Source organism: Falco rusticolus, chromosome 13 (genome assembly GCF_015220075.1).
Source record: "Falco rusticolus isolate bFalRus1 chromosome 13, bFalRus1.pri, whole genome shotgun sequence".
Taxonomy (NCBI): Eukaryota; Metazoa; Chordata; class Aves; order Falconiformes; family Falconidae; genus Falco; species Falco rusticolus.
Genome location: NC_051199.1, coordinates 934,278 through 960,046, shown reverse-complemented (window position 1 = coordinate 960,046; position 25,769 = coordinate 934,278). Strand labels below are relative to the sequence as shown.

General features: G+C 48.0%; 1 protein-coding gene across 17 annotated transcripts in view; it reads right to left on the bottom strand.

The window, feature by feature from the left end:
- Positions 1 to 25,769, bottom strand: part of BRD4 (bromodomain containing 4) — a 74,862-nt gene that overhangs the window by 19,970 nt on the left and 29,123 nt on the right. For 13 of the 17 annotated variants that reach the window (XM_037407095.1, XM_037407092.1, XM_037407101.1 and 10 more), the window contains 10 exons: positions 23,259 to 23,375; positions 20,684 to 21,002; positions 18,231 to 18,368; positions 15,901 to 16,036; positions 10,866 to 11,149; positions 9,951 to 10,310; positions 7,927 to 8,055; positions 3,270 to 3,479; positions 2,434 to 2,633; positions 883 to 1,184 (listed from right to left, as the gene is read on the bottom strand). In XM_037407095.1, coding sequence (XP_037262992.1) covers positions 883 to 1,184; positions 2,434 to 2,633; positions 3,270 to 3,479; positions 7,927 to 8,055; positions 9,951 to 10,310; positions 10,866 to 11,149; positions 15,901 to 16,036; positions 18,231 to 18,368; positions 20,684 to 21,002; positions 23,259 to 23,278 — 2,098 coding nt within the window. In that variant the 5' untranslated portion in view covers positions 23,279 to 23,375. The other 4 variants (XM_037407100.1, XM_037407102.1, XM_037407103.1 and 1 more) reach the window with 4 other exon arrangements.

Sequence of the window (25,769 nt, the reverse complement as noted above, 5' to 3'; positions counted from 1 at the left end):
TCTGATTTATCCTGAGAAGTCATTGCTACCCCCTGGCCATGGGAAATCAAGGGACCCCCTTTAAATCCCCCTATTTCTCCCTCTGCTTGCTGCCACATCCTTTTGCTTTGGGTGGTTTATGTAAAAAAAAAAAGCTTTTCGTCATTCTTCAGTCGTTAATAAATACATGTGTTACACAAATCTGTATTTCAAATTGTATTAAAAATAGAAATGGGTATAAATTTCTAGATAAAATGTACCTAAATTGCGTTTATGGTTAGAACAAATGGATACAAAATACATTTCAACAGATCACAAGAGACTGAAATATTCAAAAGTCTATCAAAATAAGTTAAAATATCCATTAAAAAAAGGGAAAACCCCTCTTCTACCTCCTGAAGCGGAGGTGGGAGGCACAGGGAGCCCCCTCAGCCTGAATCCCGACATCCGTCCAGCACGCCGGCATCCCGCGGATGCTGAGGGGGAGGAACTGGGTGCCCCCCACCTCGCCACTGCTCCCTGCTCTGCTGCTCATCAGAAAGGTCCTCAACGGGTTTAAGAAAAATGGCTTGCATCAGATTGAAACAACCCACTTGCAGTGTTAATTGGAATTAAACCACCGACGTTTCGGGGGTATATGGGAATAAGCCGTGGTGTATCGGTGCCACAAAATTCCAGCCCCGCGGCAAGACTCGACAAACATTGACGTGTCATTAGAAAAACAGTAAATCCAGGAAAATTTGAAAAAAAAAAAAGACATAAAATCCTCTTTTTCACTGGACAAAGGTCCCAAGCACCTCAATACCTGCACCCACCTTTCCTCCTCCCCATCTCTGCCTCCAGCCTGGAAAAGCATCGCTGGAGAAAAAGGAGAAAAAATTGGTTTTGGGGGCTAAAAGGTACCTTGAGGTTTCCTCTTCTTCCGTAAACATGATGTTACGTATCTCTCCAGCTCCCGTAAGGTGGATGGTTTTAATGTCTCAAAGTCAATCTCGATCTCATCGGGATTGGAGTTTTTGAGCGAGGGTTCTCTCGACTGGATGATATGGACAACTCGGCCCAGTTTTTCACCGGGGAGTTTATTAATGTCCAGGCTCAGCTGCCTCTTCTCCTCATAGGACATGGGTTTACACTTCTCCTCCTCCTCAGACTCGTAGGCTGGAGGGGGCTTGCTGTTCTTCACCGCCACAGGTTCCTTCTTACTACTTAAGAACAATTATAAAATGTTATTATAGAACAGTAATGCCGAAAAGCAGCCGCTTGGCTCTAACCTCTTAAAAACGTCACCACTACACGGTGGTGGGGTTAATAATTGGAACTTCCCGTTGTGGAAAGGAGCATCTTTTTCATTTACAGCTTGAGCTGGAAGCTCAGCCACAAGGTTGGGATGCGGAAAGCTGAGCTCAACCGGCTGTTAAAGACACCCAAGGCTGAGCTCTGTCCCACCAAGAGCCGAGCGGTCGCAGGAGGGAAAAATTCAGAATTCAGAAAAAGCAGAAGCAGCTCTGGAGGGGAATTCCTTCCATCCACTCTTGGATGGACCAAGGCTCAACCGATGCTGCCCGTTCTTCAACAGGAAAGGCGAGAGGTTGGGCTATTTCAGAGCCCAACACCCCGGTACGGAGAAGTAAAATCCAGCATCCATAAAAAAATATATATTCATAAGAAGGGGGAAAAAGCAATTACAGGGACTCCTTGCCATCACCGCTGGGGTTACCTACACTTCAAACCTGACGGATGTAGACCTATAGATATGCATCCCACCATCTGCAGCAGATTGAGTGCTAGTGCAGTTCATGAATGAAGCCTGGGTAGAAAATCACCCCCCAATTAGTAAATGATGAGGTTAATGGAGTCACAGACAGCCCGTTTCCCTCCAACAATCCGCTGCCGTGCCTGCTGGGGTTCATTCAAAGCCTCAATGCAATAAATGCTGCGGTGAGGCCCGGAGACGGAGACAAGCTCCAAGATCTTGTTCATTATTTCCTTCTTTCTTAATTTCATCTCATTACAGCAAAATATGCCAAACTACTCCTTTTCCCCCGGGGTTAAATACCAGGATCCTGCCTCCCCTTCAAGCCGGCAACTAAGTGGTAGAAACTCGGCTCTCAGCATCTTACATCTTCATTTAAAACTTACAGATCCCCCCCAAAAAGGGGGAAGGGGAAAGAATTAGAGGATTCAGGGATCTGAGATCCAACAGAGCAGCTCCAGGCGATTCCCCCCAGTTCACAGCAGCCACGGGGAAAAGCATCAGCCCCCCCCCCAAAAAAAAACGAAGCTGAACTCATGGTTGGGACTTGACACCGAGCAAAAGGGGCTTGCTGCGAGCCAGCCCTAGCGCGGTGTCACTTGTCAAGAATCCTGCGTATAATTAGCAAAGGGGAAATAATTAAAAAAAAGCGAAGTGCTGCGCGGTAAAATGTTAGGTGACAGAACGGAGACGGGGCTGACCTGGAGGTACTGCTGTTGCTGTTGCTTTTCTTGGCCTTCTTGGGTGGTGGTTCCTTGGCTTTGCTTTTCTTGGCGTCTTCCAGCTCTTCCTTCTTTTTGTGCTTCTCCTTCTTCTTCTCCTTCTTGTCTTTCTCTTTTTTCTTTGGTTTGTTCTGCTGTGGCTGGGACAGGGCTGCAAGCTGTTCATGCACCGCTTTAAGCTGCAAGGCAGACACACACCAAGATCAAGATACTTTTGCCCAGCACCTCCTCCTTTTCCATATTAATTAACTTTTTTTCTCTACCGCCTAACGCTTTCTTATCTTTTAGGAACAATTACGTTGGTTCTTCCAGCTTTTCGTCACACTGGCATTTCTGGCCATGAAAGTGCTGGCCACCACCCGAGGAAGGAGACAACCTCTTTAGGGGCATTCCTCCCTGCTACGCACTAACAACGCTTTAATTAGCATCATTAACAATGCCACGAGCAGGGAAGATGTGGGAGTCAAGGCCAGGGGTTGGAGCGCTGCTCGTTATCTCACGGGCTTTCCCCACGCTGGGTAAATCCTTGCTCCACCCCGTGAGTTCAGGGGTGTCCCCCCAAGCACAAATTCCTGCCGCTGGGGACCACCAGTGTGTCGTCACTGCACAGGACCATCCTGACAAGCACCAATTCTTTCTGCTTCACTTGAAAAATGTGAAAAAAAAAAAAAAAAAGCAAAAAAAAAGAGCAAAGCTGATGGTCACTACTGTACAGCCAAGAAAGTCTACAGCTTTGAGCTGAAGTCCCCAAGGCCGCCAAGTCCAAGAAGAAGGATGCAGTGGGGACCCCCAATCCATCACGACGGGTGCGGTACCTGCTCCTGGAGCTCCGCTAACCGCTGAGCTCGCTCTTCCTCGGAGTCATCCGACGAGCTGTCGCTGTCGGAGGAGCTATCACTGCTGCTATCGCTAGAGGAAGGGGGAGCCACCTTGGTGGGAGGTGGCACCACCACCGGAGAAGAAGCTGGAATCACAGGTTCTTCTGGTTCATCTGGCATCTTGGCGAAGCGCATCTCAAACACGTCCTGAAAATAGAGGGTTAAAAATAACATGTGGTTTGGCAAAGCAAGGTACTACAAGCACGGCTGGGATCTCCAGGGTGTTCCCTACGGATTTGTGGTCTCCACCTGAACAACCGCCACACTGCGTGTTGCAGAAAACAGAATTTCCTGGAAGCTCCAAGCCCACTTGGAATTTTGACTGTCTCCAAGATGATTTGGGGGCTAAAATTTACCAACAAGGAGGAGAAGACTCATTTAAAAGCCACATCATCCAGGTACTTGAGATGTTCCACATCTTCCGCAATGGATCTGTGGAGAGCTGAAGGCAGGAACTGCAGCTTCGCGGTTCCAGTCCCCTCTTCAACCTGCCTGGATTTTCCTGACCCGCATCCCATCAAAACCACCTCAATTCAACCCAACCAACTTGCGCAAAGACATTACCCAATATCCTCATGAGCAAGGGATGCAACACCAGTTTAATTCCAGTTATCCCACCGATGTCAAAGTCCTTCTTTGTCCTAAAGCCTGACAGGAAAATCCATTTTCATTTGAACCTAAGACAAGGCAGATCAGGTGGGAAAGCCGGCTGTATTTAGAGGGTTTGCAGTGTCTTTTTTGTAGTTTCCCAGAAGAGGAACGAGTGCCTCTCGCATCCCAAAAAAGCTGTTTTTTCCCCCAAGGTGCCACCTTGTGAAAGGTGAACCACTTGCAGACCAAAATCCTATTTTTTGAGCACCTCCTACAATGCTAATGAGCCTTGAAAACGGGCTTGATTCATCTGATTTTAGGTATTTAGAAGTCAGGCACTAATTTCTGAGCTTAGTGACTCACCCCAGGCTCCTTTTGGAGCCCGTAAGGAGCCCGGCAACTCCCAGATGATGACTGAAGATGGTGGGATGGACATCTCCAAGGCGGCACAAGTGTCAGTGTCCACATCTTCAACATCAAATCATAAAATAAACCAGGTCATTTCTCCTCTTGCCTATTAAAGGTTTGACTTTCTGTCTACAGTTACTGTTTATTTTTATTATTTTCCAAGTCCTGGGTGCGTGGCTGTGACCAGAAACCCACCAGCCAAGATTGGTGATTTTTAAAACCCAGTGAACTGTCTATTTATATTATATGCACGTTTATATTGATTTATAAAACTTAACTCAAAATCCTGCAGCCAACACCCCCACGAAATCACGCTGATTTAACTCATCACTCGAGCGTGGGAGCGATGTTTCCCATCCTGAGGGTGCCCAGCTCTTCTATTTCAAGCTCATCCTCGTGATTTTAAGGACCTGTTGGGTTCTCTACTACTCAGCATCCATTATTTTTCCACCCTAATTATAAAGCCGAGCAGGTGGAGCACTGCTGGACTGCATTTCTCCATCCTCAGCCGCCTCGTGCCTTTACTCAAGGTTTTTTTTCTGCAGCCTGGGTGTTTCTGGGCGTGGGAGATATTGCTTTGCTGCTTCCATCTGCTGGCAGAAACGCTGCCAACTTCACCGACAGGCTCAGGTTCAGATTTCAGGGGAAGGAGCAGAAAACGTGGGAGGAAAAGGAGAGATTTCCCAGCTCCTCAAGCTTGCAGAACAACGGAGGCACACACGTGTCACTGAATCGCTGCACTTAATGGGTGTTTACAACTTAATTACTGTTTTCTATCAACCAGAAAGTCTGATCCTTGATTATCACCAGCAGGCAACGCTCCACCAGCATATATACTCCATTTCAAAGTTCTCTAGGGTCAAAAATAAACCCCCTGGGTTGTTTTTTTTTTTAACCTACCTGGTCTTTTAATTAACAGCAAGGTTAATTTAAAGTTCCTTTGTGTGAAGTTAAAAAGCAATCCATCAATTCGAAAGCATCCAGGTTAGGCAAAGCCCTCAACGTCTGAAGGATCCCAAGAATCCAACCAGAGAGGGATGAGAAAAACCCGTGAGTGGATAATGAGCAAATTAATGACTTTTTAATCAGGGATTCTTAGTCCTACATCACTGGTACCACTGAGCCATCCTCACTGGGACCAACATGAACCGTAAACATCTTCCATGCACCGACAGTAACCTGAAAATCCAAGAAATCATCTTCTGAGGGTGAAGTGGTCACAAAAAGCAGGAGAACGATTATTCCAGAGGCAGATGTTTCCCGCACAGAGGGTAACGCTGAAGGCAGCGCCTGCCACCGTCTATTAACAAAGATGCCATGTTTATTGTTTACGGGTACACAAGTCCAAACTTGAATCTTTAGCATCGTTTCCAAACCTCAGCAGTGCTCCAGCAACCTCTGTTTTTTTACGTTTTATTTCTGAAATCAGTTTTCTGGGCACGGGAAAAGCAAACGGAGAGGTGCCACCGCGGTCTCACAGGGTGGGAAGCGGGATGCAGCCAGTGCTGTGGTACTAACCTCCATCCCATCACCGCTGCGGGGCTGGCTCTGAAATTTAATGCCCATTTTCTGGGGATTACTACGTTGAAAATGCACTTTTTTTCACCTTTCTGTGTCAGAAATAAGTTTCCCGAGTGGTTGATCTTTGCAGGGATGTATTCCCAAGCCTGTCCACTGGATTGATGCAGATGAAATCCCGATTTCATCCAGCCCTTGGTCCAGATGGTATCACCTGGCAATGCCAGTCACTGAGGATTTTCCCTCATAAAAAAGTTGAAAGAAAAGAAAAATACCACGTTTCCATGAAACTATTCAGTGCTCGGCAGCCTGCACCGCAAGTGACCGGAATTTCATATCAGGAATCGCCTTTTCATTCTGCTGGTTGTTGGAAAACGCTCCAAGATGTTGCTTAAAGAGGCTGCGACTTTCTGCGTTAAGACTAAAAACAAGAAGGAAAAGAGCAGCCGGAGGGTGAGCATCGTGTTTTCCGGCATCTACTTATCGTAAAATCCAGAAAAAATATTAGTAAGATGCTGAATCCTACTAAATTCATTATAAAAGCAAGGCGAAACACAGATTTACGCAGCGTATATTAATCTCAAATTAAGCCAGCCCAAACCTGAGCGGTATTTTGAGAAAAGCATCACAAAAAAAATTATGAGTGGTTAAAAACTGAGGACCCATCTCGGAGGACGCAGGTGCCGGGTTTGCTGCCACTTTTGTTTCTCTGCCTCCGTCACGGCTTCACATGTGGAGCGAAGCAAAACCGCTGGCAGCCCCTTCACGAGCCGCTGTTTTCCTTGAGCGAAGCTCTTCTGACGTCGGTACCGGGGGGGGAGGGTTTGCATCACATGGAGTTTTTAAAAAGTTTTCCAGGTAGCAAAACCCAGCAAAGCTATTAATATCCAGTTTCTCCTTCCACACCCCCCCCCCAATTTAATAGTTTTTCCCCCAATCTTAACATTTTTCCCACGCTTTCTAGTGTAAACTCAGATCCTTTCCCAGCTTGTTTTCTGCCGGTTGAAGCAAACGACGTCGATTTTCTTCTCCTTTCACAGTGACAGCTCCGCCGCCACCCCACTCTGCTCCGTGCCACCTGAGTCACGCTTTTCTAAGCTCATAAAACCTCTTCCCGTACTGACGTGCCTCCTGTGTCCACGCATCCCCCTGAGCCCATCCCGCGTCTCCTCCTTGTTGCGGCCAAGGCATCTTTCCAGCATCCCGCATGTGGCTCCACGAGGATTTGGGGGATTTCATGGCAGCTCCCAGCTGCTCGGCTGGTGAAGTTATTAAGGAGCGACGAAGAGCAGAAAACCTTATTTCTTAAAAAAATTACAAATATGCTCACAATCCTCCCAGAAAAAAAAAAAAAAAAAGGGAGGAATTAGCATTTAAGGGAGCTAATTACCTGAAATGACCGATAACGGGGAATGGCCAAGTGGTTTTAATGATAGGTGTTGAAATGTTTTGGTCAAAACCTACCAAATTTAGGAGCTCTTCATCCCTTTGCAGCGGTTTTCTGTGGCTGCCGTGAGCTCCTTCAGCAGCAAAAGGAGCTCGGTCTCTCCCAGACCCGCTGGGAGCAAAGTGCTTTTCCCTGCTTCAGCCAGCAGCTCCAAATTCCCAAGAAACGAAGGAAACCCGATTTTATTTTTTTTTTTTTGGAGCGGCACAAGCACTTCGCACAAGACACGGGGCTTCTTTAGCTGCTAATTCATTAATTACAAACCTTTCAGGAAGGAGCAAAGCAGAAAACTTCACCAGAAGAATGTCAGGAAGAGGAAATTAAAGCAGCACAATGCAACAGGTACTGTCGTTTGTTTTCTTTCCAGGTGTTTTGGGGAGAAAAAGTGACATTTTGGAGCTGTGCTTTCGCCTCATATTCCTTTATCATCAAGAAGCAAACCGAGCTGAGTCAGCTCACTCTTTGTATCACTTCTACAGCAAAAAATGTCATTTTTTTTTTACTGTAATCCACCACACTCATTTTTTTTTTTAAAAAAAAGTGTTTTTTCAGGACTATGTGGCTTGGAAAAATAAGTCAAGAGAGATGGTGGTATTCATCAAAATCCGAAGTGACAACGCGCGTCCTTACCTGCAGCTTCCGCGCCATGGCCACCACCTCGTGGTCGGCGGGGTTGTACTTATAGCAATTGGAGAACATCAATCGTACGTCTGCCGCGAATTCCTGAGCATCTCGGTATTCCCGGTTCTCCAGTTTAGACTAGAAAGGAGAGGAGAGGGAAAAAAACCAACAAAACTCCCCACTATTAACAATGCAAATACGTCAGATCAATCAATTGAATAAATACAGCTCCGTGGCGCCCACCGACTCCACACACCCGTTATCTCCCTACGTCTGGACAACTGATTTTGATCAAATGAAGGATGGTGGATGGTTTGTAAAAACCAGAGCTGACTACGGGCATCCTCAACGATGCTCAAGAGGTCTCCAAGCCACCTTCTTGGTGGCTGATGGCCGCTGGGTGGTTTGGATGAAGAAGGGAGCAGGGATGCTGTGTTGGAAGAGCAGTGCTCAAGGGCAGGAGCACGAACTGACCTCAACCAAGAAGGGTTAAACCTCCACAAACACCCAAGACTGTGCATTAGAACAATGCCGTGAGCTCCAATCGATCCCCTAGAAAGATCTCAAGAGTTGTCTGACCGGTGTTGCCTGGTGGGAGGGACAGAGGCCACCGGGATGGTCCTTCACTTAACGATGGAAGAAGCTGACAGGCTTTGGTGACACATAAAGACAGGATTCAACCATCTCAAATGCTTTCAACCACCCACCCTTCCTCCAGGAATCACGCTGGTGTCTCTAGAGCTTGGACCTCTACCCTAGGAGAGCACAGACCCGCTCTACGGCCACCTGCTCCTGTCCCATGCCTATGTGGAGCTGGGAGGACTGATCCAGGTGGAGAGAGCCTTGAAATGACCCCTCACCCCCCCAAACGCCGCATCCAGCTGTGGCAATGCCAGCTGAGCCAAGAGAAGCTTCAAGCCTCCTCCTCCCTCCTTGGGAAAGCAGGGCTGACTAGGACAACTGGAAGACAGAGAACGCTCGACAGCTGTCCCAGCAACATCTGCCAAGGGTGACCTCAGCCACGCAGCCCTGCCAGACACCGGGGCAGCGAGATGGACAGGCAGCAACAGACGTGCAAGACCTAATGCTCATTGCTGGCCAGGCTGGAGGAGAAAGAAGCAAGGCCAGAATTTACTTCAGCATCCCCCAGGTTTGGCCCACCAAGATCCTACGGGTCCAGAACGCCACCACGAAGGAAGAGCCGTCATCATGGGTGGCTTCAAGCCTGGCATAACCTCGGCAAGGAGTGGGCTGTGGGAAGGGGAAACCGAGTCCTCCGGGTTTAGAACGCAGAGCCAAAGTGGGGGAAGCAGGAGTCAGAGCTAAGCTTAACCTGCTGGCACCTAAGCTCATCCTGCAGCTAAAAAGTTAAGACTTCTAAATAATGACTTAAGGTTGGCTAACTAGAAAGCTAACTCCTAAATCATTAATTAAGGTTTCCTGACGTTAGACTTCTACATCACGAATTAACATTCGAAGGAGAAACGTGGATGCCTTTGCAGGCGGCTTTTTAAAATGACACAGCTTCAATAACAAACTAAGGTTTCAAGGGGAAGCACGGATGAATTTGCAGTTGCTCTTGACAATGGGGCAATTCTAAACCAGACAGAACTAACTGTGCTTGAGCAGATGGATTTAGACAGACAACTTCAGAAAGACAGCCCTTTATTTCAAAAAGAATCGAAAATGGGGCTGGTTTAAATCAAATCCCCTTCTTCCTGCGATTTATGCTCTCTGAGGCCATCTCCTGGACTACAATAAAAGGGAAGATTTAGACAGTAATGGAAATTTTCTATAAAAAACCCCGTGCGAGCATTTCCTAAGAGTCCTTCTGGAAGGATGCCGGCTTGTTTGTTTTTCCCAAATGTCAGGATAACAGCAAGAGAAGAAGAGAGACCGAATGTACCAGAACCCTAGGGCCAAAATAAATCTGGCAGACATCTGGAGCCGCCCAGTGCGCACACGTGGGGAGAAAACGCCCTTTTTGATCTGCTCAGACCCCGACCTCCCCCCTCCTATAAACCTGAGCTTACTTTGATTGTGCTCAGATCCATGGGATGTTTAATGATATCGCAATAATCGTGCAGTCCCAGGGCTTCCACATCCACAGGTTTGTAGAAGGGCCAGGCGTAGGCGGCGTGTTTCTTGGCGAACATCTCTTTGATGATCCCACTGCAGTATTTTAACTGCTCAGAGATTTTGCTACTCTTTTCTACCACGTGTTGTTGCGAGTCTGGAACGTCCTTCTTTGGAGGCTTCACCGGGCGGCTGCTTTCCCGGCGCGGACCCAGCTTGGTGGACTTGGGTTCAGCGGGCAGCGATGACGATTCGTGGATTGGGTCGATGGTTGTTGGCGTTGTGGTGTCTGCTTTCCTCTTCACCCCTTTTTTTGTCTATAACCAATCAAATAAAGCAGTATTACATTAGGCATCATGATTTTGGCTTCAAGCACGTTGTGTTTCTTGTGGCGCTGACTCAAGATTTGCCCATCACTAGTTGACTCGAGCCTCAGGGCAACACTACGAGGACACTGGAAGCCCTTCAAAAATATTCAGCTATTGTTGGTCTGTGCTGAGTTCTACAGAAAACCATGGATTATCTCTGTTGTACCAGCAAAGATCAATGGCATGAGTCACCACAGCAAGCTGAGATTTCCCTCCTGAGTCATATAAAGCTCAAGAAAGGAAGTTTTTAAGAGGATAAACAGGGTTTCCATGCAAACCTGGGTGGGACTCATCAAGTCTAACTTAAACTGGTGTCAGAGAGGGTCACGTAGGCTCCTCACATTTCTCAGAACATCATTTTTTGGACCAAACTGTGGCCGTTTGCCTTCAAACGTGACTTCAGCAGCAAAGCAAAGGGCGACCACTTGACGGGCTGCGGCATTTCTACGTGGTGAAGGTAATTAATTTAAGCTGTCACAGGAAGGTAACTAAGGAATCACCTACCTTCACGGGCTGGGCGGGTGTTGGGATAACAGGAGGGTGAGGCTGGATGGGCTGGGGAGCCGGGGCCGGCGGCGCAGGGGCCTGGGGAGCAGGTGGAGGCGGCGCAGGAGGTTGAGGAGGCACCATCGTCATTACTGGGGTCTGGACGATGAGGTCGGGGGTGACGGAAGGGAAGGAATGAGTCGTCTGCGCAGACTGGAGGTTTTGCTGCGGCGCCTGCGTCTGCACCGGGGATGACGCTTGGGTTGCGTTCGGTACCGTTGATGATCCCGGTTTGGATGTCACTGCCAAGAGAAAAGAAAGAAAGAAAGAAAGGGTTGCTTCCCTCTCCACACTTAGTTGCTTTAACGGGAAAACCAATTCATCTTTCGTAATAACACCACTTAAAAAACATTGCTCAGTAGATAATTAATACCTCGCAGCTCCTGTTCTTGAGCAACCAGTCAGGGACAAACATCGTGTTTTCCTTCACAAGGATTATTTTTATGGTATTATTTTGCTGGGTGAAGAAGCTCAGGATCTTACTAAAACCTCTCCAGAAAAAGAGCAAAATCAGCCACGGACATCCTCCTCTCTGCCCTTCCCAAAAGATTTCTGGCAGGCAGGGCAGGACAAGTGCCCCTTTCCCTGCCTATCCCTTTTTTCTAGGCAACGATTCTTGATTATCATCATTCTGGAACCAAAACGGTGCAGCTCTTCCTTCGGGAGCAATTTCTGCTCTATGATCAAGAAGAGTTTCTTCATTCTCGGGGACTTAAAAGTCATCACAGCTGCTACTGTCCAGGGGAAACCTCTCCCGATGGCTGGGGAGCGAGGGCGTTAGGTGGTTTCAAACACGGGGTGACCGCGGAGGTGGGGACACGGCAGCGCCGTCTCTGGACCTTCCAGCGTCCCTGGGAGTCCCCTCCTTGCTTGAGCTGCTGCTGCTTTGCAGGGCAAAGCTCTGATCAAACCTCCCAACTTTCTGGCATGATCCAACAGCCTCCGGAAGGGGAATGCTGCAAAGCCTGGATGATGCTGGGATACACCCCCGTGCTTCCAGCAGACCTTCAAGACAAAGGTATCAGCAAAGTGAGACCGACCCCAGAGGTTTGGGATCAGCAGGTGTTACCGGAGCGCCTTCTGCCAGACAGCACACGTACCTCATTAGCAACAATTAATTTTTATCTTCAGCCAGAAGAGAGCTCAGTGTTTTGGAAAAGGTGGCGACTGATCCCTTGTGCACATCCAGAGCAGGGGGAAATCCCACCGCTCGATCCGTACCCGTGCTCCCCGCAGCAGGGGCTGCATTTTGGCTGCTCTTTCGTCACTCTTACAAGGAAATTCTCCTGAGCCCGACATGTTAAGCTGTGTGTTCTGCCCTGCCGGCTAGCCAACACCTCTTCCAAGAATCACTCCAAAATAATAATTCATCAGAAAAGAACCACAGCCAGATTTGCTCCCAGTGGATCCCCAGGAGCTGCAGTTATTGTAATCCCACTAGAAAAATGTTGCGCGTTGATGCTCGACTAGGACTGCTAGCAAGCTTATTTTGGCTAGAAATGAAACAGCAACCTATTAAGAGAACAAAATCCTGAGTTTTCATCCCATTCTCCTCATAAAATGACATCAGAGTGCTGAAATCCCCAAATCAGGTGGGAACTTGCAGCCAGAAGGATCCTGTAGCCCTGCTGGGATCCCAGGGGTCCTGCTGGGATCCCAAGGTCTTGCTGGGATCCCGAGGTCCTGCTGGGATCTCAGGGTCCTGCTGGAATCCTGAGGTCCTGCTGGGATCCCAGGGGTCCTGCTGGGACTACGAAGAAGCTCTTGCATCACTCAGGCAAAGCCCACATGTGTCACCTCCCACCTTACACAGGAGCTGGAAGTTTCTATTGGACACCGGCGGGGGTTGCGCAGCGGAGCTTTTCGGCCAGCATCACACCTGGGTTTTAATAACCCTAAATCCATTACTATACACTGAATTATTTACTACACAATAGGATTTAACAGGAGGTAGAAAGAGGAAAACCATCTTGCAGGTCCCCAGATAGATATTCCACATAGTAAATAGAGAGCTATTATATATTATATTTCTATTCTATGCAGTAAATCACAACACGGAAGCACTCAGGGTGGGATGCCCCAGGCTATGTATGTACAGAATTTCCAGGTGAACCTACAGCTCCCTCCTGGTCAATACTATAGGTGAAGAGCTGGAGGGTGATGAGCTCAGGTGGGGACCTATAGATTCTATACACTGTAGGGTCACAAAGAGGAAAGGAGACCTGTGTTTGTAAGCGCCCTCTACGTCGCGTAAGTAAAAAGATCTTCTCTACGGGCGATTTCATCACTTCTCCTTCCAAAAGATGCTGAGAAAGGAGATGGCCAGTAATTCTCTAACCAAGAAGAGCTTCTCCCTGCACACAGTGCCTACAAAAAAATAACAATTAAACAAAAATAATCTCAGCTACAAGTAATCACGACTTGGTCACACGCAGGAAAAAAGCAGCAACTGCGTCTGTTCAGGCTTCCAAACCTGGATTTCACCACGCTGAAAGGACTCACGGACACGGAGAGAAAGAAAACTTGAGCCACGCAAGAGAAACATGCATGGAAACACACACAGTCCTCCCCTGGCGAGAGAACGGACGGCAAAAACCTGCCCAAGGCACAGGAAAAGAAAATAAAGCCAAAGTCATTAAAGCAGTTTGAGCTGTTCCAACTTTTTGAGCCTTTTTTTTTTTTTTTTTTTTTGTTCTTTTGTTCTTTGGTGGTTTAGATTAAAAGATGTTCTGGAAACAGTAGGACGCCCCTCCGCGCAGACAGCTGATGACGGTGGGTAAGAGCTGAGGGAAGACCCAGTGGATTTAATAAATCTTGCTCTGAATTTGCAGCAGCTGCCCAGGCGATGGCAGTGCAGAAATGCTTTCTCTTCCAACAGCTACCCAGGATGTTCAGCAGTGACTCGTGAAGTCCAACTTTTTTCCTCTATGACTCAGACAACTGGTTTTCAAATCCTCTCCGAGGGTCAACCCTCGAGCTGCCTGGATATCTTCCACTGATTTTCCAGTAAACCTCGGAAAATAACCCACTGAGATCCCAGCAGCACCAGTCCGAGGCTGACACAGCATCAGAACAGATGCGAGGATTCAGTGTTCCAGAAGGGTTGTGGGATGTAGGCAGTAAAAATAGGGTCATATCATCTTTTTTTTTGGTGGCACAAGCTTGGTGACGCTCCTGCACGTGCTGTTTTCCTTGGGATCGCACAGCATTGGGGTTAAAAGAATGGGAATGACACAAGATGGAGATGAGAAATGTCTGAAATTCAGAAGGCGAGCTCCAAAGTGGACACGCATTGGACGAGGTGCCATTGAGATCGAGTCATGGCCAGGATGTTCTCAACCCTTTGAGGAACGATCCGATGGCATCAGCAGCCGATGTTGAGCCTGGGGGATGGTTGGAATCCCAAGTAAATGAGCTAATGAAATCCTCGAGGTACAGACAGGGGAATCGGAAGACAATTTTACCTCTAGTAGCAGTCACATCTACATCCAGTTGTGGTGTCCACACTTCTGGATGTGAAAAACTGGAGCAGGTTCATAGAAGAGCTGTAAAGGAGGACTAAAAGATTGGGGAAAAAAAAATCCGCAGAGCAGAAGAATCTGATTATTAGAGAACACAGAGCGAATGGAGGGGAGCCTTCAACATAACGGAGTTAATTAAAGAAGAGAAGAGTTCAGACCAGAAACGTTAGCAGGAAAATACCTAACTTGGCAGCTATTTCGTGCACTCCTTAAGTGCCAGCAGAGATTATTTTCTTTTTTTACTCGATTAGATGCTCTCCTATCAGACAGACTAAATAAATGAACCGAGTGGTTGAACTGTACTTTTATATTACGCAGCAGAGAGAGGACCGGCTTAAGTGAGAAAAATGGTAATTTCTGAGCCTTTAAATCCAGGAGCAAAGTGTAAAAAAAAAAACCAAAAAAAGCCTATATTGTTAACATAAAGCCTTAAGGTACCACCAGACACAAATACAGAACATCATTTTACTGATTTATAACCTTAAAGAGGGTTCAAAATGCTGCAATTCCACTTTATGCTGAGCCTAAAGCATGCAGATTGATTTTTCAGCCCTACGAAGGAGCAAGACGAGGTCAATCCAACAGCCTGGCTGCAGGAAAAAGGGATTTCTAGGATTCTGGCTGAGCACAAAGCAAATTCATCTTCGGGGAGCAGCGTTCTGCCTCGCTTGGGGCAACGCATCCTTACTAAGGATGGCGAGCTCCTCGAGCATCAGGCAAAACTTAATAAATGAGGCGTGGCAATTAGAACTTGAGGATGTTACAGGAGGAGAGCAGTGGGTTTATGACGCTCAGGACTGGGTTCAGACGCTCTCCCTGCCATGACTCCCTCAGCAGGCTGGAGCCACCACATCGAAAGCTGCTTCCTCGGGGGTCCCTGCTGCTTTTTTTTATGACAGCAAAGCAGCTGTGGAACTCCAAGGGGTCTGGCATAACTGAATTCACTTGGCATTTTAACCCCTGAGGTGCTGTGAGGGGTATTTCACCACCTCAGCTCCCCCCACGGCAGAAATGAAACGCTTTGACGATCGCTCTCAGCTTTTTACCTGCGTGGAAGAGCTGGGAACGCTGATGTGTCTCCAGCACTATAAATACACAAGCCTCAGCAGTGCTGTACGCAAAGCCTGTCCCCAACACTCCTCCTCCCCCCTGAAAATGACACCCAGAAGCCACAGACGAGGGACTTCGAGGACATCCCCCAGTCCTGCCCTTCACCAGAGACAACCTCCTGAGGACAGGCCAGCGCACGAGGCAGCCACCCTCCTTCCCACCCCGTTTTAGACACTCTACATGGTAAAGAGAGGCACTGAGAATACTGACAACCACAGGAGGATGCCTGGGTTTTAATTAACACCCCAATTAAGTGCTCTTCATTCAAGCAAGGATAAAACCGGGTCCAGAGCTTGCGGTCAAGACACTGCGTGAAGCTGAGCGGCACTTATCCAGAACCATTCTATGAAGAAGTGTCATACCTGCTTCCTTCCTTGCACGTCCTCTTCCTTTCGTCTGGGCTATAACGATTTCCGTTTCCTCCTGGGTCATTTCGGAGATTTTCTGCAGGAAAAGCTTTTCTAGAGCTTCTGCCATTAAGACTATGTCATCCCCTGGCTGGAGGGAAAAATAATTAAAAAAAAAGGATAAATTAGTCAAGGTATGTATTTCCAGAGAGAATTTGGATTTTCAGCCTCCTCAGCGCTGTCGTTTCGTTACAGTGCAGCGGGAAGCCATGTGGGATGCTGCCCCAAGCATGGAATACACAAATCCTCACCCTAAAGTTGTTGTATTTTCTAGGTAAAACCAGATGATGGGCAAGGACATCACCAAGCAGATGCACTGGATAATAAACTGATGCAAGGTGTTACCTGCCTGCAGCAAACTCTGTTTTTGGAAGGAAGGAAGGGAAAAAAAGAGGAAAAAGTGGAAAATGGAAGCGGTGGGTTAATGCCAGCCAGTCATTTCCACCATGTGAGAGCCCCCTGCCCTGGTGGTCTCACCGAAGAGGTCTCTCCGTAGAGGAGCAGAATAGGGGGTAAGAGCTTGGCCCCTTGCAAGGAAATTTCCTCCCTGGAAAAGGAGGTTTTTAAGGAGGAAGAGGACTGTTGTGAGCCTCTATTTGTTGCTAAATCAGTGTGGAAGGAGAGGACAGGATGAAGTGGTCTTGACAGATCTGGAGAAGGCAAAGGTTGGGAAAAAACCCAGAGAGGATGAGACCACCTGCCCAGGAGCACCCTGCAGCAGTGGTCTCACTGCTCCAGGGAGGTCTGGAAGGTCTTCTGTGGATAGTAATAAACCTTGGCGGAGAGGGAAGAGCAGGTGGCAACAGAAGAAGAGTCTGGATTGATGTGAAGACAATAACCCAATGGCCATCACTGTCATGACGTGGTGACACCAAGAGGAGGCAGCTCTGGCTCTGCCATTGGCACCAGGACCAGTTAAAACCACGCTGGCCCGTCAGACGGCACGCACAAACCTGCTCTGCTGATGGTTTGCAGGCTCCATGAGGCCGACAGAGATGTTTCTTCAGACGCTTTTCTGCCCCCAGCCTGGAGGACACCAGTGAAGATGAGGGAAGATCAGGGGAGAATCAGGGAGAAAGCTGGCAGGGGGAAGACACCGTGGTGGGAGAACGTGACGGAAGACTTGAAGGCAAATATCGAGTAATTGAAGCCCTTCAGAGCTCACCCTCGTTCACGTTAAATGATGCTGGCTCAAACCAGGAAAGGCAATGGCCAAGGAAACGGTTCTGAAGGACCAAAACTGCTAATGCCTGGGGGTTTTGGAACAAACTAGAGAGGTCTTGTGCAGTATTTCTGAGAGGAGGAGGAAAAAAAGGTCAAAGCACACAAGAGCAACAGGAATGGAGATAAAAGACCTGGGAGAACCAAGGACAGAAACCAAAGGGGAACTGAAATGCTCTGGCAAGTGGTGGTGGAAAGGGTGGAGTGGTCGGCGAAGGAGAAGGCTGAGGCGCCGACCACGTCTTGCCGACCTCGAAGACAGCAGTAAACCCTTCGTTGGTGTTTGTGGTTCTTCTGCTACTTAACAAGACAACGAGCGAGCAGCTTGTGCTCAGCCTAGTACCACCCCTGAGAATCTTCTCCAGCTCTCCAAGCTCCACCACTATTCCCAAGTTTTGGCTGACACAGGCCACTCTCCCACCACCACCATTTGCAGAAATGCCCTGGGATGCTCCTCATGCCTCCAGATTTTTATTTTTTTTTCCTCCACCCCAACTGTTTATAAAATGGTTTTCAGGATGTTTCTCACTCTCCGGAAGGGAATCTTCTCAACGAGGGCACAGTCAGGCATGACAAACTCGACGTGCTGCTCCGTGTATCCCTGGTTTTTCCCTACCAGCATGAAGTCAGCTCCTTACCGAAGCTGTAGGACATCAGCAGCACAGACCTACTTCTCAAGGAGCTGTTTGATAACGTTGGAGGCTCTGCTCAAGTCAGACCCTAAGAAAATCTTAAAAATTGCCTTTTAAGAAAAAAGAAAAAGAAAAAAAGAAACCAAACAACGTCGAGACTGAAGGTATCTGCTAATACTTCTCATGGGAGGGAAGGCTGCTGAGCCAGCCCTGTCTGCTTCTTGCTTCTCAGCAGAAGACCGACGCACCTGAGCTCCCAACAGATTAATCCCATTTGTTTTCCTAAAGAAGCTGATCTCGACAGTTGCTCCTTTTAAGGACCGTTCAAACAAGCAATGCCTTCATTTCTGCAGACTTCCCTTGGAAAAAGAGGATGCAGGTTTCCCTTGGGGAAAAAAAAAAAGAAAAGGCAGATTTGGGAACTTTCTGTACCTTATTGTAGATGTAGCAGTTTGTAAACATCGTGTTAAAATCCTGGATACATTCTTGAGCGTTCCAGTAGTAGTTATTCTCCAAGCGTTTCTTTATTGTTCCCATATCCATCGGAGTTTTAATTATCTTATAATAATCCTGCGAAGGGCAAAGAGGGAGAGGTCAGTGTGGGAACTGAAATGTCAGTCAAGTTTAAGGTCTGGGATTGCTCCATCTCATCCCCAGACCCACCTGGGTGAGATCCTCCACACCCAGCAGATACTCAGCCCACCAGACTTCAATCCCATCAGCCTCTCAGCTGGGATTTTTCATTAAACAGAAGGAAAAACCTTTGGGCGATGAGTAATTCAACCCCAGAAGCACCAAAACGCCACGATTCTGGGATTTTGGTTGGTAATGGTGCTGAGTAATTGCTAAAAATGTTACGGGGAATCAATGACCCTTCGCAGGAGATCACACGTTTAACAGAGTGATGTAAGAAGTGGGGAAATCAGATTTATTACAACCCTTTAAATGTATCCTATTTTTTTTTTATTATTATTTTTTAAATGCATCCTATGTTTCTATTTTTAGGCATAACGTTTAGAAAAAAAATAAAGGGGGCTGGAAATGCTGTTGCTATAGAACCGGCACTATCCACATGCAAGAGGGAGCTGGTTCCTATCACGAAAAAATTAAACAGTCTGATGCCCGGCTAAGAATTATATATTTAAGAGTTATTACACCTTAAAAATAAAACAGACAAGGAAAATTGGGTGTTAGGTAGAAACACCTCTCTCAAGGAAGAGCATCTCAAGGAGGAAGGGACCAAGCTGCCTCTGGTGGGAGCTGGAAGGGTCCAAACCAGAGGTGCAGCCGGGAGGATGCTGCTGTGATTTACTGTAATTAACGACCTCTGAATTATTTTGCTGGCTCCTTGGGTTTGACTCTGAACTCGTCCTGGTGAAGGGCCATGGGAAGGGCTGCCAGGGAGGACACCGGCAGGCCACCACGCAACCCTTGCAGCAGGACAAGGCTTCCGCGCCAGTTTAGAACTGTCGAGTTGTTGAGACTAGAAGATCTTGAAGATCATGAAGTCCAACCATCAACACCACTAAAACCCATCCATAAGCATCGCCACCGACACACCTTTTAGATACCCCCTGGGATGGTGGCTCCACCACCTCCTGGGCAGCCCATTCCAACACCAGACAACCTTTTTGGTGATGAAATTTTACCTAAATATCCAATCTCGACCTCCCCTGATGCAATTTAAGGTCATTTCCTCTTGTCCTGTTACTTACAACACGGGAAGAAAGTGACCCACACCTCGCTACAGCCTCCTCTCAGGCAGCTGCAGAGAGCGAGGTCACCCCTCAGCCGCCTTTTCTCCACCTTGGTTCCCTCAGCTGCTCCTCACAAGCTCTCTAGATCCTTCTCTAGCCCCTTCTCCCACCTCTGGACAAGCTCCAGCCCCTCCACATCCCTCCTGGAGTAAGAGGCCCAACGCTGAACGTGGGATCTGAGGTGTGGCCGCCCCAGCGCCGAGCACAGGGGGGACGATGGCCACCCTGGTCCTGCTGGCCACACTGTGTCTGACACAAGCCAGGCTGCTGCTGGCCCTCTGGGCCACCTGGGCAGGCTGCTGGCCGTCAGGTAGCCCCCCAGGCAGCTCCCCCACCTCGGGGGGTGGCTGTGACCCAGGTGCAGGACCCAGCACGGAGCCCGGTGAACCTCTGTGCCCATCGGTCCAGCCTTCCCACCCTGGGGCAGATCCACACTCCTGCCCAGCACGGGATCCCCCGCAAACTGATTGAGGGAGCACTCGATCCCCTCGATTTAATTGCCAATTAACTTAAAATCGGTGTCCTTTATGAAACAACTCGTGTTACCAACGGCGCCGCAAGAAGCGCAGCGGCCGTGTGAACACAAGATGCTCTGTGAAAGGCTCTGAGTGTTTTCAGTGCAAATAAAAAAAAAAAAAAAAAAATCCAAAAAAATCCACTGATAAAGCAGCAATCACGGGAGGTTTAAGGAAGGCGCAGAAAAGGGCACTGGGCTTCGGGGTGCAGCAAGGCAGAGTCCAAGTCAATGTGGGATTTGCTTAAGGAATCTTGGAATTTTAATAATTTTTGGTGTGTTAAATTTTTGGCGCTTGGCGAGGGGACAAAGCACTGCAGCCTCACCCTCCTCGACTCCTGAAATAATATTCCTACTTTCTTCTCCGCATCCTGGTGGGAAGAGGAGGCTGGTAAAGGGCAAAGCAGTAGCTGAGCCACTGGAAATTCCTCCTTGTGTGCGTGTGTTGTAGAAGATCACAGAATCATACAATCATTTAAGGTTGGAAAAGATCCTTAAGATCATCAGGTCCAGCCATTCAAGAGCGATTCTGTGATTTCGGGATACGGCGCGGACACACCCTTTGGGTCTCACTCCTCCTCCCACCACAAACCGGTTGCTTGACCTCTGCTTACAGGGAGGTTCAGCTTGACGGCATCCACGGGCTGCTGGAAAGGCCACGCAAACTGGTGCTTCCACAGCGTCTTCAGCACCACCTTGAGCAGATACTGCAGCTGGTTGGTCTGGCGCTTGGGTTTGTTGGGGTTGGAGGTCTCCGGCGGCGGGGGATTCACACCTACAGCACTGCCTGGTTGGGGTTGAGCCTGGGACTGCGTCGTAGACATCTGGGTGGTTTCTAGTCCATCCCCCATGACCGGCAAATTTCTCAGTCTCGTTCCAGGGCCGCTCTCCACCGACATGCTATTGATCCCATTGCATTCCTCACCAGACACCCTGTAAACCACAGAGAAGGGAGATGAGGGGATGGCAATCCTGGTTTTTGGTACCAGGTGCTGCTTAAAACTCAACTGCTGGACTCGCCCAGGCCACCACACCTCGCGCCCCACTCGCTCGGCAACACTCGTGTCACCCCAACGACTGATGTCACCCTTCTGCATCCCAGGGCAAGGAAGGTTATTCTCAGGCAATCTGCTGCCTCTTCCGCAACCAGAGCTGCCTCTCCACTCCTTAGCAAGTGTTTTACCCTTGGTTCTTGCCTAATTAGGCTAATGAGGACTCCAAGGGAGCCTCCGCTGCCTCTAAATGAGGCTCTAACAAGCCGCCCTGGGCAGGCACCAGCTTCAGCCCCAGGGTTGGGGTTGCCACCAGCACAAAGAGGTGATAAAGGGCTGTCAGCCCACTTTTAGCTCCAGCTAAAGGAGCGCAAAGCGATGCATTTACCTCCTTTCCAGCTTCTTGGCAGTCCTCACCCCACCCCAGGGGCCAGCTGACCCCAGCCTCAAGCCAAAGCCTGTCCTTCAGGGGATGCTCCAGCTGAGCCACGCAGCGGACAGACCCAAATTTAATTCCTGTGATCTGCTTTTGGCAGATAATGTAGGTAGACAGGCTTTAGGTAGATAAACGTTAGGGAGATCATCTCAGAGAATAATTTTAGGTAGTTAATTTAAGTAGATAATTCAGATAGATAATCTAGGCAGATAATCTTTGGGCAGGTGATCTCTAGGTAGCTGATCTTAAAGTAGATCAATTAGGGAGATCATTTATACAGCTAATCTTTAGGTAGCCAATTCAGGAATTCTAAATAAATTCTAATATATATTAATATATAAAAATATTCTAAAAAATTAAATTCTAAAAAAATTTCCTAAATTCTAAATAAAAAAAACAACCAGAAACCTGGGGGTGGGGAGGAAGGAGTTTTTACAGAGCCTATGGATTTCTCCCAGGGCGTATTTCAAAGCTCTCCCAAGAGCTCAGGGAGACAAATCCATCCTCCTAATCTACAGCTGCGTGAAGGGGTCACCCCCGAGCCATGACCGGCCACCATGAGCCGATGGTTCATGAACATGATGGCTCTTGAACTCAACAAGAACAATGGAAGCCTCACCACCACCACCCCCCAGTGAATCCCACCCTTACTGGGCGTGTGGGACCCTCCTCGTGTAAAGCCACCCTGCACGACACACTCCGTCTCATTTAATGCTGAGCCCATGCTAAACTTAAGACATGCAGTTATTAATCTGACCGCTACATATTGTGTGAGATTAACTAAAAGCCTCATGATTCACCAGTTTCAAGTGAGATTTTAGGGAAAATAAGGAAGAAAACGTCTCCCATCTCTCCGTAGGTGGAGTCACGGAGTGCTTTCTTAGCTGGGGCGGAACTGATTTGGTGTAGGATTCCCAGCCCTGCATGATCCATGAAAAATCCCAGTGGCCGCCGAGGCGTTACACTGGGAAGAGCAAAGCAGGTGCACTTGGCCTGGAGTCGGTATATACTGCCAGTACCTATAGGCAGCCATACGCTCCGGGTTGGGGTTTTTATTCTGATGCCCCGGAGCAGCCCCGTGTCTCTGGTCACGGCCTGGCTGTGCAGACATGGTCTCCACACGTACGGCAGCGAGGGATGAGGAGGCAGAGAGATGAAGCATCAGTAATTTCAACTGCCGCGTCCCTTGACAGCTTCCGAGTCCCTGTAAAACCTCAGCCTGTCTCATGCCTCGCTCAAAGGCTGTGGTCCGTTGTTTTTACTGGCGTAAAACCAACACCGACCACCTAATTTATGAGGGCAACATCCCATTTTAGTCTTTAGATGATGGGGTTGAACTTTTCAGGGCTCCAAGCGAGTTGAAGCATTGCTCAAGCGACAAGATAGCTGCGGCAGGCTCCCTTTGCTCCCCCCGGGATAATTACAGGAGATTTTATAGGTGCGGAGCACAGCGTTCAGAGCTGTTAGCTCAGCTCTCCCGTGAAACCTCTTACTCCTGGCTTTCTTTTTGCTCCTGCTTTTCTTCCCTGTTAGCAGGGCAGCCTGCCTGCTCTCTCCAGGGGAGATGCGACTCAAACCCGACAGGATCTGGAGGCAATTTGGATTTCCCTCTCTTGCAAAATTCCTTGAATTCTCCTTTGGGGTGGTGCCGATTCCTCTAGGTCACATATTAAAGTGAAGCTCTTAAGCAAGAAACTGTTCTTAGCAAGTGGTGGCCAAACAAAAAGAAGCCTCTTTACTCGCTGCAAGGAGCTACGTTACCTTGTAGGATACATTGCCATATAATTTTGCCCCAGAAAATGATGCAGAGTCAGAAGTTGCTTGGCTTGTCCATCTATCTTCCGTGGCTTCAGGCACAAATGCCTTTAGATACTGTATCTGATGAAACAAAACAAAGCAATTAATCTGAGGCATCAACCCAAGGCATCAGAAATGAAGGCTACCTCCAGAGAATGAGGTAATTTTTTTTAATGTACATCGATAGTCCAGCAAAGGAAAGGAGTCTACAGACACCTGCAAACACGAGACACCTATGGAAAAACGAGGAATGGGCACCAGTATTTCAGTTTTTCCCAGGCATTTTTCCACCTTTAGGGCAAGCTCCTTCCTTAAATTCATCATTTCAAGGACTGCGTCCACCCGACTTCCTTCTGCTCCCTCTCAATACAATAGCTCTCCGAGAGCCAGCTGTAGGAGGAAGCCAAGGAGGTTTTTGTTGGGTTTTTTTCTTTTTCCAAAGAGAAGGGAAAATATTTCATCATCGGTTTAATTTCTTCCTCTTCCACTTAAAAAGTGAAGGCTCTAACCACCCATCCACAGAGTTAGGTATTTATATTAGATTTATTCTTTTTTTTTTTCCATGTATCTTCTTTTTCTCATCTTTTTCACTGTCTCCTTGCTCCTTTGGAGGGATGCTACTAGCCTCCTCCTGCATTTTCAAACTCCAGCTATTTTTTTTTTAAGGGATTAGCTGGAAAGACACCAATTCACATCACTCTCCTCCCCCTCCCCAGCGGTTCCGTTATGACTCTTACATTCCCCTGCCACCTGTGTGCCAAAATATCAGAGAAAAAATATTAGAAAATGTCAATTTTTAACAGTTGCTCGGCCCATCGCGATGGGCCAAGGGTTTGCAGCCCGACCTTGCTCCCCCCGCAGCATCACCCCAACTTATCTCTGTATCAGACTGTGCTATAGATGCTACTTTATAGATGGGGCTTTCTTAATCTATAAGGTCAGCGCCACGCTTGGGTTTTCGTAATCTGATCTATGTTACAGATCAGAAATCTAGTCTGTATTATAGATTGTGCTATCGATGTTGCTACAGCTGGGTTTTCTTCATTTTTTAGGCTTAAGAAAACCCAGACGTAGCACCCCCATAACCTACAGATAAGAAAATAATTAACAAGAAGAAAATAATCAATAGATTAAGAAACCCTTATTATTACATATCCCATATATGTAATAATAAGGTAGCACCAGCTCGAGATTTGCCAACCAGAAAGCCTTCGTCAACCTCCTGAGACCAACATACTCCAGATACTACCTTCTCCTTTGGCTGAGGATAACGTGTTTATTCATGGCCACGTGGGAAAATCAGAGAAGAAGGCTTAGCTGATTACTGTGATCAGTGCGCTTCGTTAGGCAAAGCTATAAACGAGATGTGGGAGGACAGACCTTGCGGGGATGGTATCTAGCACAGAGAGGCTCAAATACACCAGGATCATGCTGCCTATGTTTACGCAGATCCATGGGATTTTAATGCTGCCTGCCAAAAGAAATTCCAGGGTTTTTCCCCCCCCCCGGGAGAGAGGCGGGAAGGGAAAGGGCTGTAGTGCGGTGCAGGAGCCGGCAGAGGGAACTGCCAGGCCAGGAGGAGACCTGCAGAAGGATGTCTCCTTCTCCCCTAAAGGGATACAGGGATGGAAGGGAGCAGAAATGATGTTGGGGGGCAAAAAACAAATTGAGAAAATCAGTCTGGAAAACTCACTGCATCGATGGGATAAAAGGGAATGTGGCTGCTGGTCCAGAGGAGCTCCAGAGGGGATCCAAGGTGGGGACTGCTGACGCCAGCCAGAGGAATCACAAGAGAATAAATCCAATGGTTTTGCTGGGAGCAAGGAAGGAGTCGGGAAGCAGAAAGCAGATAAACTGATTAAGTGTTGGCAAACGAGCAGTGACATGGGCAAAGCCTGCAGACAGGGCTCCAGAGGACGGAGGATGGTGATGGAAGGAGGGATCGTGGGCATATCTGGTTTGGGATAGCAGCAGGTGCACACACTTGCGTAAAAACACAAACTGGGTATTTTCCAGCTGAAAAGTGGGAGAAATTAACCACTAGGAACACCCAGTGGGCTGTCACAGCACCGGCCTCCGAAAAACATTGTGGGAGGGGGAAAAAATCTCTCTGAACAACTTGACAAGGGTGGTTTGTGCAAGAAAATGCTGGTTTTTCTTTGGGCAGATGGATTATTTCAGGCTGGCTGAAACAGGCAGATGTTTGAGACTGAAATGAGGCAGATCTGTGAGAGCAGAGCAGATGGAAACGAAATTCCATGGAGGATATACTTGGATCAGGGAGGTATCCATCTAAAGGGGGGAAACCTGAGGATGCCTCCACCACCCACCTTAAAGCAGTGACCAAGAAAGATGCTCTGGGACCTGAACAGGAGATCAGCTGCGGTCACAAGAAGCCAACCTGAATGTTCCTCCTCTCTTGCCTCAGACTAAATAAAAAGATTAAGAAATCTTTAAAAAAGCCTCTGAGAAGTA